General features: G+C 61.3%; 3 protein-coding genes across 17 annotated transcripts in view; all 3 read left to right on the forward strand.

Moving 5' to 3' along the window:
* ATP6V0A1 (ATPase H+ transporting V0 subunit a1) overlaps nt 1-5,199 on the forward strand; it is a 30,323-nt gene extending 25,124 nt beyond the window's left edge. For all 7 annotated transcript variants that reach the window (XM_054801385.1, XM_054801386.1, XM_054801380.1 and 4 more), the window contains one exon: nt 3,514-5,199. In XM_054801385.1, coding sequence (XP_054657360.1) covers nt 3,514-3,607 — 94 coding nt within the window. In that variant the 3' untranslated portion in view covers nt 3,608-5,199. The remainder of the gene's footprint in view (nt 1-3,513) is intronic.
* A 1,375-nt stretch (nt 5,200-6,574) lies between these two features.
* On the forward strand, nt 6,575-11,509 carry NAGLU (N-acetyl-alpha-glucosaminidase). The gene is made up of 6 exons (XM_054801434.1): nt 6,575-7,914; nt 8,106-8,253; nt 8,334-8,480; nt 8,680-8,765; nt 9,017-9,273; nt 9,473-11,509. The coding sequence occupies exons 1-6, from the start codon at nt 7,529-7,531 to the stop codon at nt 10,687-10,689; spliced, it is 2,241 nt and encodes a 746-aa protein (XP_054657409.1). The 5' UTR covers nt 6,575-7,528; the 3' UTR covers nt 10,690-11,509.
* Nucleotides 11,510-11,667: 158 nt separating this feature from the next.
* HSD17B1 (hydroxysteroid 17-beta dehydrogenase 1) lies at nt 11,668-13,693 on the forward strand. Of its 9 annotated transcripts, XM_054801444.1 has the most exons (6): nt 11,668-12,010; nt 12,152-12,313; nt 12,614-12,793; nt 12,890-12,983; nt 13,118-13,301; nt 13,405-13,693. In XM_054801444.1, exons 1-6 carry the CDS (start codon nt 11,914-11,916, stop codon nt 13,573-13,575), a joined length of 888 nt encoding a protein of 295 aa, XP_054657419.1. In that variant the 5' UTR covers nt 11,668-11,913; the 3' UTR covers nt 13,576-13,693. The 9 variants fall into 9 exon arrangements, with proteins under 9 accessions (XP_054657419.1, XP_054657418.1, XP_054657417.1 ...); XM_054801443.1 differs by having other exon boundaries at nt 11,668-12,313; XM_054801442.1 differs by having other exon boundaries at nt 13,118-13,693.
* The last annotated feature ends 81 nt before the right edge of the window (nt 13,694-13,774 follow it).

Here is a 13,774-nt window from a genome sequence, read left to right on the forward strand (position 1 = left end):
CTGAAGGTGTGGGTGGTTCAGCCTTCCTGGAAAGGAGGAGGAATTTAGCATGTGTCTTTCTGGTGGGGGGAAAAAAGCACAGATTGTTCCATGTGCTCTGCCTATCATTCCCAGATGAGGAAGATATATTGCGTGTTTTTTCAGAAAGTATGCGTTCTTTCAGCAGGCTGGGTTTTTCTGGGGCATTCTGGGGTGGAGGAAGCACTCTGAGTGCTGCCAAGACTGCACGCATGTGTATCGGAGGTCTGCTGGAGCTCGGTAGCTGGTTGAGCTGTACCCCACATCGTGCCGTTAACTCCTTTTCCTGGTCTGAAATATATTACCTTTCTATTTGCTTTTCAGTAATTTAGTTTGACATGGATGTTTAGATTAAAGTAGCTTACCTTTTTTTTTTTTAAACTGGTCAGCTCTTCTAACGTGAGCAAACATAGACTTTGCCCAGAAGGAGAAGTTTGTAACTGGATTCAAAGTAAGGTCTCAACATCATGGATTGATGCAGGCGTACGGTTTTAGTGGAGCTGTTTTCCTGTGTGAAGAAGTATTTTAGGCTCAGTTTTAGGCCTGATTTAGAGCTGGAAGCTAGTCTCCCTAGAATATGTCCCAAGACCAGGCCACAGCTAGAAAGAATGGCTAGCAGTAAGGCATAATACAAAGCAAATGAGGTTAATTCAGAGCGGTGTCAAGTGGGGTTTGTATTGCTCTGTAGGAGAGAGGTTGGTGCTAGGTGAGCATCGTGATGTAGGAGGTTCCGTTCAAGTTTGGAGCAGTCAGACCACATTGGTCAGGCTCAGTTCTGGTTACCCAAGTGTCCCTCGGCCAGTCTCCCACCCCTCAGTCTGTGTCCACGTGGAGAGTGTGGGTCCTGGCCATACGTGACTATAGGTTTGGCAAACACAGAGAACTCTGCTCTTGCTAAAGGTTTCGGTCTGTTCTCTCCCTCAGGCATAGCATCTGGCCAGCCTGCGCACTTTATTCTGGCCATACTTGAGACAGACATAAACCTGATTTTTCTTTATCGTGGGTTGCCTGAGCTCTTTGCCGCTGGTCCATAAACATCCCCAGAATGAACTCAGCCCCTTGGAGGCAGTGAAATGGACCCAAAGCGGTGCTCTCGGCCACGCAGCCTTAGGGGAAGCTGAAGGCGAGGAGCTCACGCGACGCCTGTTTTGTTCTGAATGGCAAAGTTGGAGAGCGCTGTGGGTCTGCGCGGGGATGCCGAAGTAGATTTCAAGCACAACAAACGTGGTCAACCTCAAACAACCGTGCAGAATAAATAAAAAGCGGCAATTATGCGGTGCTTCGTGGACGGCTGTTCTCGGCTGTAAACTGAGAAGAGACAGGCAAACTCTCTTCTGCCGGGGCAGAGCTCTGGCCCGCTGCCGCCCACGGGGCAGCGCTGCTTTCAGGGCGTGGGTGTGCTGGAGTTGCATCGCGGCAGTGGGAGTGGTGAAGCCCAGCTCCCCAGCAGCTTGCCAGAATTTTATTTTTCTTTGTAAAGGTCGTGAGCCAGAGCTTGTCGTTAGTGTGGCCATTAAGAGCACACTACTGCTCTAAAAGGCAGGCTCCTGTAAGCACGGGACAGAATGACCCAGGGTGCGGGCTATGAAGCTGCTGTCCTTTTTGGGAACGAGTAACTGCAACAATCTCTGCACAAACACCCGAGTCGCGCTCTGACTGCAAGGTGCGCTGGGGGCTACCCCCTTGGAGGTGTGCTCTGAACACAGCTGACCCCCGGGATTGGCACACCCCTTTCAGAACACAAATACCAAGTAGGAATTTGCACTTGTACCAAATTTAAGTTTCCTGTTCAACAACTGTCTCTGCAGTGGCTTCCCACGAGGGAGCTGCTTCCCACTGTGAGCTGCTGAGTTTTCGAGACAGTGTGGGTACTCTATGGCTGTGTTGGGTTGGAAAATCCACGTAACTGCAGTCCAACGAACACTTAAGCTAACAATTAATACAAAAAAGCTGAAGAGTGGGTTTTCTTGAATGCCGACTGCCAGAAAGCTTTCTGGTCTTTTTATTTACAGGGCAATGCTAACTCTCTAGTAAATTCTTCTGCAGAACTTGATCACTGGTGGGAGACACACAGTGCAAAGTTTAGAAATAGAGCTGGTACGCATGACAGCCAGTGATCCTGGAAACAGCAGTGTCTCAAACAAACAAACAAAAAAAAGACCTTGAATTCTGGATGTTCCTGTAGACAATGGCAGAAAAAACACACAGAACATTTAAGCCATGATTTTTGGCTAAATAAACATTTTTCACTAGTTCCCTAACCTTATGAAAGCCTCTCCTGGAGCTTCAGGCATCCAGTTGTGGCCAGTTGTAACTGAGAGTGTCCAAAAAGAGCTTTCAGATGTCGGGGCCAGCTGGAACAGTTAATCATCAGGGTTAAAATTTCATTTACAGTGGGTTCTGTGTGACTCAGATACCCAACCCTCTGCCTCTTATTTCGCTTTGCTTACAGAATAGTTACTTAGTCACAGGATACTTATGGAGATTATCAGGGTTCCTGAAAAACTGGAGCGTGTTGGCAAGGAGCCCTTCCTCCCACGCGGAAAATCCTGCTCATCCCAGGGATTCCTCTGCAGGGACGTCTGTGTATCTGCATGAACAGGCAGCAGAAGATATGAGCAGAAAGCTGTTTTTCTGAAAGTTTCCCTCCTGAGCTCTGTTGCAAAATCAGTTTCTGCCAGCTGAAATGCAGCTTTGGAGTTTGCCATGATTCCCCATTTGAAAAAAATAATAATTCAAGTCTGCCTTTTTGTGCTTCATAAAAATACTTCTGAATTGTGTTAAATTGCTCTACAATTTGCTGTCACTTGATTCCTACAGGGACTTCGTTTTTTTAGTGGATCACGCAATGGAAAGTGTTTCTCATGAGGCTGCTGAAACACTGTGCTTGTTTTTACTGTGAATCATGGGATTATTTTTTTTCTTTCCCTATTTGGCGGCTGCTGACCATTGGACAGTTCTCTAGAATAATTCTTTTTTTAAACCGAGTTTATTTGGGGAAGCAGGCAAACAAGGCTCCGTTAATGTTCAGCTGGAGACAACAGGCACATCTCTAGCTCAGCAGAAGTTGTCATGTGGGGATAAACCAAATATGCTCAAGTAAATAAACAGAAGTAGCTGATGGAGGAAGTCTGAGCGCAGCATCATGAGATTGAGGTTTGTTCGAACTAAAATGTGAACTTTAGTAATGAGATCTTATAGGAGATGCTATGTGCTCCCAAGTGATACTGCATTTAGGGAGTTCATCCTATTTTTCCTGCCTTTTTATTGCCCGTGGAGGTGGGATCAAAGTACCTGGACAGTTCTCCTGCTCCTCTCCAGAAGCATCAAACACAAATGTGGGTCTTGTGCCAATAGATACACTGCGTTGTAATTCCACTTTTTCTCTTTAAAGCTTTATTTTTTTTTATAGTTAATCATACTTTTAATGGAGTTCTTGCTCTTGTATCCAAGAGCTTCCTTTTTAATGAACGCATGCTCTTACCTCTCTTGCAGGATTGAATTCCAGAACAAGTTCTACACTGGCACAGGATTCAAGTTTCTCCCTTTCTCCTTTGATACCATCCGTGAGGGCAGGTTTGACGACTAAAGATCCCTCCGCTCGACCAGAGTTAGACGTCATGTGTTTATGGCTAGCTCTCTCCCATGTGTCTGAGTTGCATGTAATCCTCCCATAGTGAAAATAACTTATTGCAGCACACTCGAGTGTTACTGGGGCGTTTCGAAGCCAAGAGCTTTTACATTCTCGGGTAATGAGTGACACTGGATCAAAAAACCCCTTTTCGTTCCTTAAGTTTACCACTGAAGATACTAAGTGCATGAAGTGTCTGAGTTTGGCGTGTAATAGTGTACTTCTCGTGTTGTGAATTCCCTGGCAAGCTTATCAGGGCAGTGTGAGAGAAATGCAGCTCTGCCTGAGCGGGCGTACCAGCACAAGGAGAAAAGGTGTAACAACTTCAGCTTGCACAAAGCTTGCTGCTAAGTAAAAAGTTCTTTTCAGAAAGTTTTACAGCTGGATCCTATGTGTCTCTGCCTCTGATTAAACAAATGATGAGCAGTGGGCAGTTGACAATCCAGGGCATGCTTCTCCTGCCTCTAGGGCTTCCACGTGTGCCGTGTTTTAATCTGACAAAACCAAGGGACTCAGCCTCAGCTAAGTGTGTGCTGGCTCTGTTTGCTCTAGTGATGGGGAAACACCTTGTCCTTGCAGAAAAGGCTGTTCCTGTCCTCCCCGGAGAATAGCTGCTCCTTTAACTGTGCACCTGCACGCTCGTATCCCAGGCAGAGCCCTCTGCCCAGCAGCGAGGGCCCGTTCACCTCCTGTTTCTGGAGGTGGTGGTGAGAACAGGGGGCTTGGGCACAGAGGGCTTTGCTGCCTTGTGCTGGCCTGGGGCAAGATGGAGGAGGGACGAGCCGCGGTGCAAACTGTCATCTTGGGTGCTGACTGCTGGCAGCAGAACTTCTTGGGTTTCTTGTTTAAAAACAAAGCCTCGAGGCTGCAGAGTCCTAGAGGCACATCCAGATAATGCCTGTGCAGGCTTGGCATCAGCGGGGGCAGCTTTTGCGAAGGTGGAGGTACCAGTGACACAACATCACGTTTGCTCGGGGTCTAAGGAGCTTTTTAAGGGAGAACAGAGGCTGAGTCTTGCCAAAAGAGTCCCATGGCAGTGGAGTCTGGGTGGGATTTCCCCAGGGTAGCTGTTGCTTTTTCTCCTGTGCAAGATGTGAATAATTTCTTGCCCTCCTCGACTCGATGTAGCTGTAGGAGCAGTGGAGGGGTGTGTTAGTGTTGTGTGTAACTGTCCTGTTTAATTGTCTCAGTGGATCTGAAGTATTTGTGTATGGATTAGAACAATAACGAGAATCATTGTAACCTGGAATTGAAGAGGAAACGCTACGTAGTGCAGGGCTGTTTAAAATTACGTGAGAAAGGGGTGTGTGCGCACTGCACACCACAACGAGTGCACGCACGGAGCACGGGGATCCTTGTGCTGCACATGGGCAGCTTCTGGGTAACCACTGTGTTTACAGGTAGACGTGGCCATATGTTTACAATGATGTCTACAGAAAGAAAGATGAAATCAAAATGCGTCTGCGTGAGGAGCAGTGACACCAGTCCTGCTGCCCAGGTAGAATGTGTTGCTGGCAGTCACTGTGTAAATTAAACTAACTGCACAACAATTACTGGGGCCTCTTTTCTGTTTCCCTGCGCTCTCCGAAGGGCGCTCCGGGCAGTGCCCCTTCCCTGTCCGACACTGGGCAGAGCCCTGAAAGCTGCCCGGGGGGAGCTGGGACCTTCAGCTTTCCTGCCCTGGGATCCTGTCGCCTCGCTGGCCAGGACGGTGGGGTGGGCAGATCTGGTTTGTAAAACGAGACCGGCGTGACTGTGCCTTGGCTGAAATGTCTCTGTGCTTATCGAGCCCCGGCTGACATCCTGAGAAAGGCCGGCTGGGGCTGAGCAGGGGCCGCTTTGTCCTGGAGCCTCCAGATAAACCCATTAACTGAGTGAAACGAGCGGTTATGCAGGAAGAAAACTCAGGCTTGATTAAACCCGAGTGTTGTGGATGTCCTTTCACAGGGGCTGGGCAAACACGCTCTGTGTGCTCAGGGTGCAGCCCTGCTCCTGGCCCCCCAGGCCACAGGGCATCCCCCCCTCCGTGGGGACCCGCTCCCCACCCGGGAGGGACGTGTTTACTCAGGCCTTTCCTGCAGGGCTTGGACCTGCCTGAGGGGGTTTTTCCGCATGTGCGGGAGGAGCGGAAGGGAGGTTTCTGTGGGGGTTTGGCGATTGTGTTTTTGAAGCTGTTTGCAGCCCGGTGTGTTTCCCATCTCCTCCTGGGAGGGTGAGGAGCCGGTCTGTGCTGCCCCTGCAGCTGGAGGATGCCTGTCCCTTGTCCTCCTGCACCCCTCGGATGAGGAGACGGATCCCCCGCTGCTGCCGTGCCAGCTGTGTCCAGGGGATGCTCTCTCCTTTCACCCCTTCCCCTGCTCTCTTGCACCACTCCCATGTGCAATCACAGTATTTCTGCCCGTTTCCATGGCTCCACTTGGCTGTTTTGATGGCTCTAGGGCCACACGGGCAGCCCTCGCCGCTGGCTGGCAGGGCTGGGCCCCCTCCGTGGGCTGTGGCGGGGAGCCCCCAGCCCCGACCTCATCCTTCCCTTCTGCATCAAAGGAGGTGGCAGGGCCATCCCTCACAGCAAGGCTCTGTCGTGGGCAGTGCCCACGATGCCCGAGGGACCCTGCACGATCCAGGCAAGCCCCTGCCGCTGCTCCCTGGAGGGATTCACGCTTGTGCCCCGGCAGCTCTGCATGGAGGCCCGACAGCGCAGCGGGACCTCTCCCGGGTGCCACTGTTCGCCGTGTCCCTGGCTGGGGCCCTGCTGCTGCCCGCTCTGCTTGCCCTGGCGCTGCCCTCTGCCCCCGCTGTAGCAGGCAGCGTGGCCTGCCCTGCCTGTACATTATCTGTCTTCGCTGCTGCACCTGCGCTGGGGCCTGAGGGTGCAAACCAGCTGCTGGGTGCGATGGCTGCAGGTGCGCAGCGGGGTTGGGGTGCAGCCTCCCCTCGAGGTTCCTCCCCGGGGCTCTGGCGCCCACCCGCCTTCTCCGGCGGCAAGGGCTGGGCCCCTGGAGGTGCGGAGCACCGGGCACCCACCTGCCCGTGCCCCGGGGCGAGAGGGCAGCCGGAGCGGGGGCTTGGAGCGGGGGCTCGGGCCGGTCCCGGGCTGCTCCGGGCCTCTCCCCCGCCCCGGGCACCGGCTGCGGCCCCGGGACCCGGCGGAGCCTCCGCTGCCCGGTCTCGTAGCGCCCCCGTCAGGGCGGAGCGGCCCCGGCCCGGGAAGGTCCCGCGAGGAGCGGCCCGAGGGTGCGGGGGACCGGCGGGACTGAGGCGGCTCCGGGGGACGCAGCCCTGGGAGCGGCCCCGCGGCCCCGGAGCGGGTCTCGGTCGATCCCGGGAGCCTGGAACCGGGCAGCGCCGCTCCCCCGGGCTAGGGGATGCTCCGGGACCGCCGTGGCCCGGTTCGCCCCGCGGGGTTTTGGAGCCGTCGCGGGTGGAAAACGTGATGTGAAAACAGCCCGGAGCCATCGGTGCCAGCCCCACCTGTGCCCCACCACGGCCCGGCAGCCACGGCGGCTCCTGCTACCCGCGGGGGGTCCCGCTGCCCCAGGCAGGAGCTGCAGCCCCGGCCCCGCCAGCCCGGCCGGCCACCCAGAGCGGGCGGGGAAGGGACCGCCGTGGTCCCGGGGCGCAGGCAGCCTCCAGCCCCTGCCCCTCCGGGCTGCCAGGCCCGGCCCTGCCCGCTGCTGCCCTGCCCGGTACATCCCTGCGTCCCGTCCCCTCCGCTCCGGGTGTCAGGCGGGCCGAGACCCGCCCGCGGAACCGGCACCAGCCCCGCCCCGCTCACGGTACCGGCTCGGTCCCGCCCACTGCCGGTTCCGCCCCGGCCGGCCCCGCCCACCTCCGGTCCCCGATTGGCGGAGCGCGGCGACGCTGGGGCAGGGAGCGGCGATGGCGGCGCGGCCGGGGCCGGTCTTGGCGCTGTTGCTGCTGCTGCTGGCGGCGGCACCGCGGGCGGGCGCGGGGGATGCGCGGCAGGAGGCGGCGGTGCGGGCGCTGGCGCGGCGCTTGCTGGGCCCGCGGGCCGCCGCTGTGGCGCTGTCGGTGGAGGCGGCGCTGGCGGCGGGCGGGCCCGACACCTACCGGCTGCTCTCGCCGCCCGGCGCCGCCGTGGCTGTGGCCGTGACCGGTTCCAGCGGCGTGGCGGCGGCCGCCGGTCTGTACCGCTACCTGCGAGACTTCTGCGGCTGCCACATCTCCTGGTCCGGGGAGCAGCTCCGCCTGCCCGACCCGCTGCCGCGGCTGAGGGCCGAGATCCGCGCCACCGCCCCCGGCAGGTAACGGGGGCCGCGGGGTCCCGCCGGGGCCGGTCCCGTCCCGTCCTGTCCCGCGGGGGCGGACTGGGCACCGGGCGCGGGGCCGGGCGCAGCTCACGCCTCGTTAGCCCGGGACAAGGCGCCCTTACGTAACGGGAACGGGGCCGGGAACGGGGAGATCCAGCCCGCAGCCTCCCGCCCGCTCCCCCCAGGTACCGCTACTACCAGAACGTCTGCACCCAGAGCTACTCCTACGCCTGGTGGGACTGGGCGCGCTGGGAGCGGGAGATTGACTGGATGGCGCTCAGCGGCATCAACCTGGCGCTGGCCTTCGTGGGGCAGGAGGCGACCTGGCAGCGGGTTGAGTATCGGGGCCCATGGGACCGGGCAGGGTAGCGGGGCAGCCACGGGGCCGGCTGAGTGTCCGCCACCTCGTGCAGGTGTACCGCTCCCTGGGGCTGAACCAGTCGGAGATCAACGCGTACTTCACGGGGCCGGCGTTCCTGGCCTGGAACCGGATGGGGAACCTCCACGGCTGGGCAGGGCCGCTGCCACCGGCCTGGCACCTCAGACAGCTTTACCTGCAGGTACCGGGGACACCGGGGCCGCCCACCCGCCCGGGGCAGACCCATGCGACCCCCTGCCTTGCTCCCTGGGGCTGAGACGGGGCTCACAGAGTCCCGGGGGCTGCTGCTCCCTTCCCCAGGCTCCAGTGGTGCCCGGGGTCCTTTTGCAGGGAGGTGGGGGCTCCTCTCCCCCTGCTCCCTCCCTCCTTCTCTCTCCCAGTACCGGATCGTGGAGAGGATGCGCTCGCTGGGGATGATCACGGTGCTGCCGGCCTTCGCAGGCCACGTGCCCCAGGGGGTTCTTCGGTAGGTGCAGCCCCATGTGCTCATGGACCCCACAGGGCAGATCAGCCCTGGCTGCAGCTCCCTCCCCGGTGTCTCAGCTCCGTGCCCTTCCCAGGATCCCACCTCCAGCCAGCACCCACTGCACAGGGCGTTCCCGGGGCCAACACGGCTCCTGACCCTCCTGTGCCCACACCGGCTTCCCCAGAAGGTTGCCCTGTCACCACAGGGGCGCAGGGGTCCTGTCCTGACCCTGTGTCTACCCTCCGGTGCAGGGTCTTCCCACGCGTGAATGCCACTCGCCTTGGGGGCTGGAGCCACTTTGACTGCACCTACTCATGCACCTACCTGCTGGACCCGGAGGACCCCATGTTCCAGGTGATCGGGACCCTCTTCCTGAAGGAGCTGATCAAGGAATTCGGCACAGACCACATCTACAGCGCTGACACCTTCAACGAGATGACCCCCATCTCCTCCGACCCTGCCTATCTCTCGAGGGTCAGCAATGCCGTCTTCACGTCCATGACGGGAGGTGGGTCAGTGTGTGGAGCCGGCCCGGCTGCGGGGCTGTGGGCTCCGTGCGAGCGCTGAGCTGCCTGTGCTCAGCAGACCCCGTTGGTGCCAGACCCTCAAAGTCTCCTCGCGGGACGCCTGCTGCGCCGGGAGCGTGGTGGCTGCGCCGGCAGGGCCTGGCCGGAGGGGAGCCTCACCCTGTGCTCCTCTGTCCCCAGCCGACCCCGAGGCGCTGTGGCTGATGCAGGGCTGGCTCTTCCAGCACCAGCCGGACTTCTGGCAGCCGGCGCAGGTGCGGGCCCTGCTGCGTGGCGTGCCCCTCGGCAGGATGATCGTTCTCGACCTCTTTGCCGAGTCCAAGCCTGTCTACCAGTGGACAGAATCTTTCTACGGGCAGCCCTTCATCTGGTGCATGCTGCACAACTTTGGAGGCAATCACGGCCTCTTTGGCACCGTGGAGGCCATCAACCACGGCCCCTTTGCGGCTCGCCGCTTCCCCAACTCCACCATGGTGGGCACCGGGCTGGTGCCTGAGGGCATCGAACAGAACGACATGGTGTACGAGCTGATGAATGAGCTGGGCTGGCGCCAGGACCCCCTCGACCTCCCCAGCTGGGTGACCCGCTATGCCGAGCGCCGCTACGGCGCCCCAAACGCCGCCGCAGCCAGTGCCTGGCGGCTGCTCCTCCGCAGCGTGTACAACTGCACCGGGGTCTGCGTCAACCACAACCGCAGCCCGCTGGTGCGCCGGCCCTCCCTGCACATGGACACCGAGCTGTGGTACAACACCAGCGACGTGTACGAGGCCTGGCGCCTGCTGCTGAGCGCCGGCACGGAGCTGGGCTCCAGCACCACCTTCCGCTACGACCTGGTGGATGTCACGCGGCAGGCGGCTCAGCAGCTGGTGACCAAATACTACCTGAGCATCCGCCAGGCCTTCCAGAGCCACGCGCTGCCAGAGCTGCTCACGGCCGGCGGTGTGCTGGTCTACGACCTGCTGCCGGAGCTGGACAGCCTCCTCTCCAGCCACAGCCTCTTCCTGCTGGGCCGATGGCTGGAGAGCGCCCGTGCCATGGCCACCAGCGACCAGGAGGCTGAGCAGTACGAGCTGAACGCCCGGAACCAGGTGACGCTCTGGGGACCCAGCGGGAACATCCTGGACTACGCCAACAAGCAGCTGGGGGGGCTGGTGCTGGACTACTACGGCGTGCGCTGGAGCCTCTTCGTGTCTGCCCTGGTGGAGAGCCTCAACTCGGGCAGCCCCTTCCACCAGGACCAGTTCAACCAGGCTGTCTTCCAGGTGGAGAGAGGCTTCGTTTACAACAAGAAGCGTTACCCGGCCGTGCCGGCTGGGGACACGCTGGAGATCTCCAGGAAGCTGTTCCTCAAATACTACCCCAGCGCCCTGTGGCGCAGCCGGGCTGGGCCGGCGTGACTTTGGGCTGTGCCTCCAGAGCCTTCCCCGGGAGGGAGGGCAGAGACCCCGAGTCCTCCCGCCTCCAGGCTCCTGCAGCTCCTGGCCTGACGGCTTCATCCCGGCAATGCTGGAATGAAAGCGCAGAGCCCTGGTGGCACCCAGCCAGCCTGGAGCCGCCATTCCCCTGCGTGGGCAGGATGTGCCCTGAGGGGGGCTGGCAGCCAGATGCGGGACAGGCTCTGCCCCAGGGACTCATCCTGCACCATGCTCTGTGCTCAGCCCTGGCTGCCCCGAGCCTGTCCCCAGGAAAGCTGGGCTTGAGCCTGGAGGTGAGGGCCCGGGGGAAGGGCTCTGCTGCCCCGGCACTTCCAGCTGGAAGCTCAGTGGGAGCCGGGACTGTGCAGAGGGACAGAGGGACAGGGCACACATGTCCCTGCTGCGGGGCGCTGGCTGGCTGGTGGGGGCGGTGATGGCGGAGAAGCAGCCAGGGAGGTGGCAGCGGTGGGGGGGAAAAGCAGCTTCTGCCCCAGGGGGAAGCGGGGAACCGGCCTCATCCCTGCTGTGGTCCTGGGCCTCCCTACGACGAGGTGGCTGCCTGCCCCATGGACCCCAGTGCCTGTGGGGCCCCCGCCGCTGCACGGCCCCGGCCACGCTTGGTGCCTTTTGTATGAAAGAGGCTTTGCAGAGCTTTCTGCGGTGATGCTGGGGCCACGCTCCCTGGGACGGGATTTTCTGGGCCTTTCTGCCCCCAAGCCAGGGCTCAGGCAGAGCCCGGCCGCGGTGCTGCCAGCGTGCAGAGCGATTAAAGGCCTGGCTGCTGCGCGCTCTTTCCTCCCATGTGTGTCCATCTCCTCTCTGCAGCGCAGGACGTGCGTGAAACGGGGTGCAGGGGAGCGGTGCTCAGTCCCTGGGCCTGAGAAATGCATTGCCGGATGCGTGCCGGCAGCTGGGGTGCCTGGCACGGCGCGGTGCGGCTGGGGCTGGCCCCGGCTGGTGCCAACTCCCAGGGCTGCGGCTCCCCTTGTACCCCAGAGCTGCGGGGGGGGGGTCCCGGCTCCGTGAGGTCTTTATCGCGGCAGCTGTGAGAGCATCGAGGCGCAGGGAGCCTCGAGCGCGGGCAGGGAGGCGGGTGGAGGGGCCTTGAGATAAGGCGGCAGACACAACACCCGTGACGTGGGGCGGGGGGACCCCCCTTCCAGCCCTCTTAAACGACGCGGCCCCCTCGGCTGGCACTGCCTGCCCATGGAGAGAACCACGGTGCTGATCACGGGCTGCTCCTCAGGCATCGGCCTGGGGCTCGCCGCACGCCTGGCAGCCGACGCCACTGGCAGGTTCAAAGGTAAAGGGGTGACGCTGTGCCGGGGGGGCCGGCACCGCCGGGGGTCTCCCAGACAGCTGGTGCCCGGGGGTGGGCTGTGGCTGGTGCCGGCCGCGCAGCTCGGCAGCACCGCTGCCCCGCGGCCGTGCTCTCTTCCCCCAGTGTACGCCACCATGCGCGACCTGGCCAAGGGTGATCGGCTGCTGGAGCGCCTTGGGGGCTGCTGCCCCGACACGCTGGAGGTCCTGCAGCTCGACGTCACTGACCCGTGCTCGCTGGCAGCTGCCGCGCAGCGGGTGCAGGAGCAGCAGCTGGACGTGCTGGGTACGGCTCTTCCCAGTGCCCCTACCGTCCCCGGGGCGACTGGGGGACCTCTCCGGGGCTGACAACCCTCCCCAGGGCACTGGGAGCAGATGCCAAATCATGGGAGATGCTGGCAATCCTGGGGCTGGGATGGGGCGTGTTCAGCGGAGCAGGGGTGCAGGAGCTGGGTTTGGGGGTGCCAAGGATCACTGGCACATCAACAGGGAATGGCCCCCACGTTCCTGTTTTCTGGCACCTCGATGGTGCCAGGGAGCGTGAGGGGGGCCGTGGTGCCTGGCTCACTGGTGCGGTGCCCAGCAGTGTGCAACGCGGGGGTGGGACTGATGGGTCCCCTGGAGACCTGCTCTGACCAAGCCATGAAGACCGTCTTTGACGTGAACCTCTTCGGGGCCGTCCGCACTATCCAGGCGTTCCTGCCCGCCATGAAGCGCCGCAGGGCCGGGCGGATCATCATCTCCAGCAGTATCGGGGGGCTGCAAGGTGGGACCTGGCCCTGCTGCGGCAGGACCCCCGGCACCCTGGGCACGGGGAGCTGTGGGGAAGGGACCCGGTGCTCAGGGTGCGGCTCTGCCCCAGGGCTGCCCTTCAACTCCGTGTACTGCGCCAGCAAGTTTGCGGTGGAGGGGCTGTGTGAGAGCCTGGCCATCGTCCTGCAGCCCTTCAACATCCAGTGAGTGCCGGCAGCGCCGCGGGGGGCTGTGTTCCTGCCCACCAGGCACCCGAACGGAGGGATGCTGGGATGGGGGGGGTACTATGGCAGCTCAGGTGCTCGGCTCAGAGCTGCCGCCCCACTCCCTCCCGCAGCCTGACGCTGGTGGAGTGCGGACCCGTCAACACCAGCTTCCTGGCCAACCTGCAGCACCCAGACCCTGAGGGCAGCGAGCTGCAGGGCCTGGATGCCGAGACACGGGACCTCTACCACCGATACCTGCGGCACTGCCAGAGCCTCTTCCATGACGCGGCCCAGGAGGTGGAGGACGTCCTGCCGGTCAGTCCCTGCAGGCTGGGGGTGAGGGGCTCTGGGACGGTGCGTGTCCATGGGTGGCCGTGGGGCCACGCTGGGGACGGGTCTGACCCCTCTGTGGTGGCAGGCGTTCCTGGAGGCCATCAGCACCCCCTGCCCTCCCCTGCGCTGCGTCACCACCCAGCTCTTCGCCCCACTCTCGCGCCTGAGGCTGGCCAGCCCCGACAGCACCATGTACGTCCGGGCCATGCACGACTTCGTGTTCGGCCACGGAGAGGCCGGTGGGGACCAGCCCTGAGCAGAGCTGCCGTGGCACCGGGGGAGCCGCGCTATGGTGCGGACCCCCAGCCCTGCGATGTCCGTGCTGGCCAGGGGGGCTCGGTCCCACCGTGTCACCAATAAAGCCCTTTGCAGCCGCACGGCTCCCGGCTCCGTCCCTCTCGCCGCAGCCCCTCTCCGAGCAGCCCTGCCCGGGGGCTGGCGGGGGTTCAGCCCGG

The sequence above is a fragment of the Grus americana genome, chromosome 22, assembly GCF_028858705.1.
Source record: "Grus americana isolate bGruAme1 chromosome 22, bGruAme1.mat, whole genome shotgun sequence".
Lineage (NCBI taxonomy): Eukaryota > Metazoa > Chordata > Aves > Gruiformes > Gruidae > Grus > Grus americana.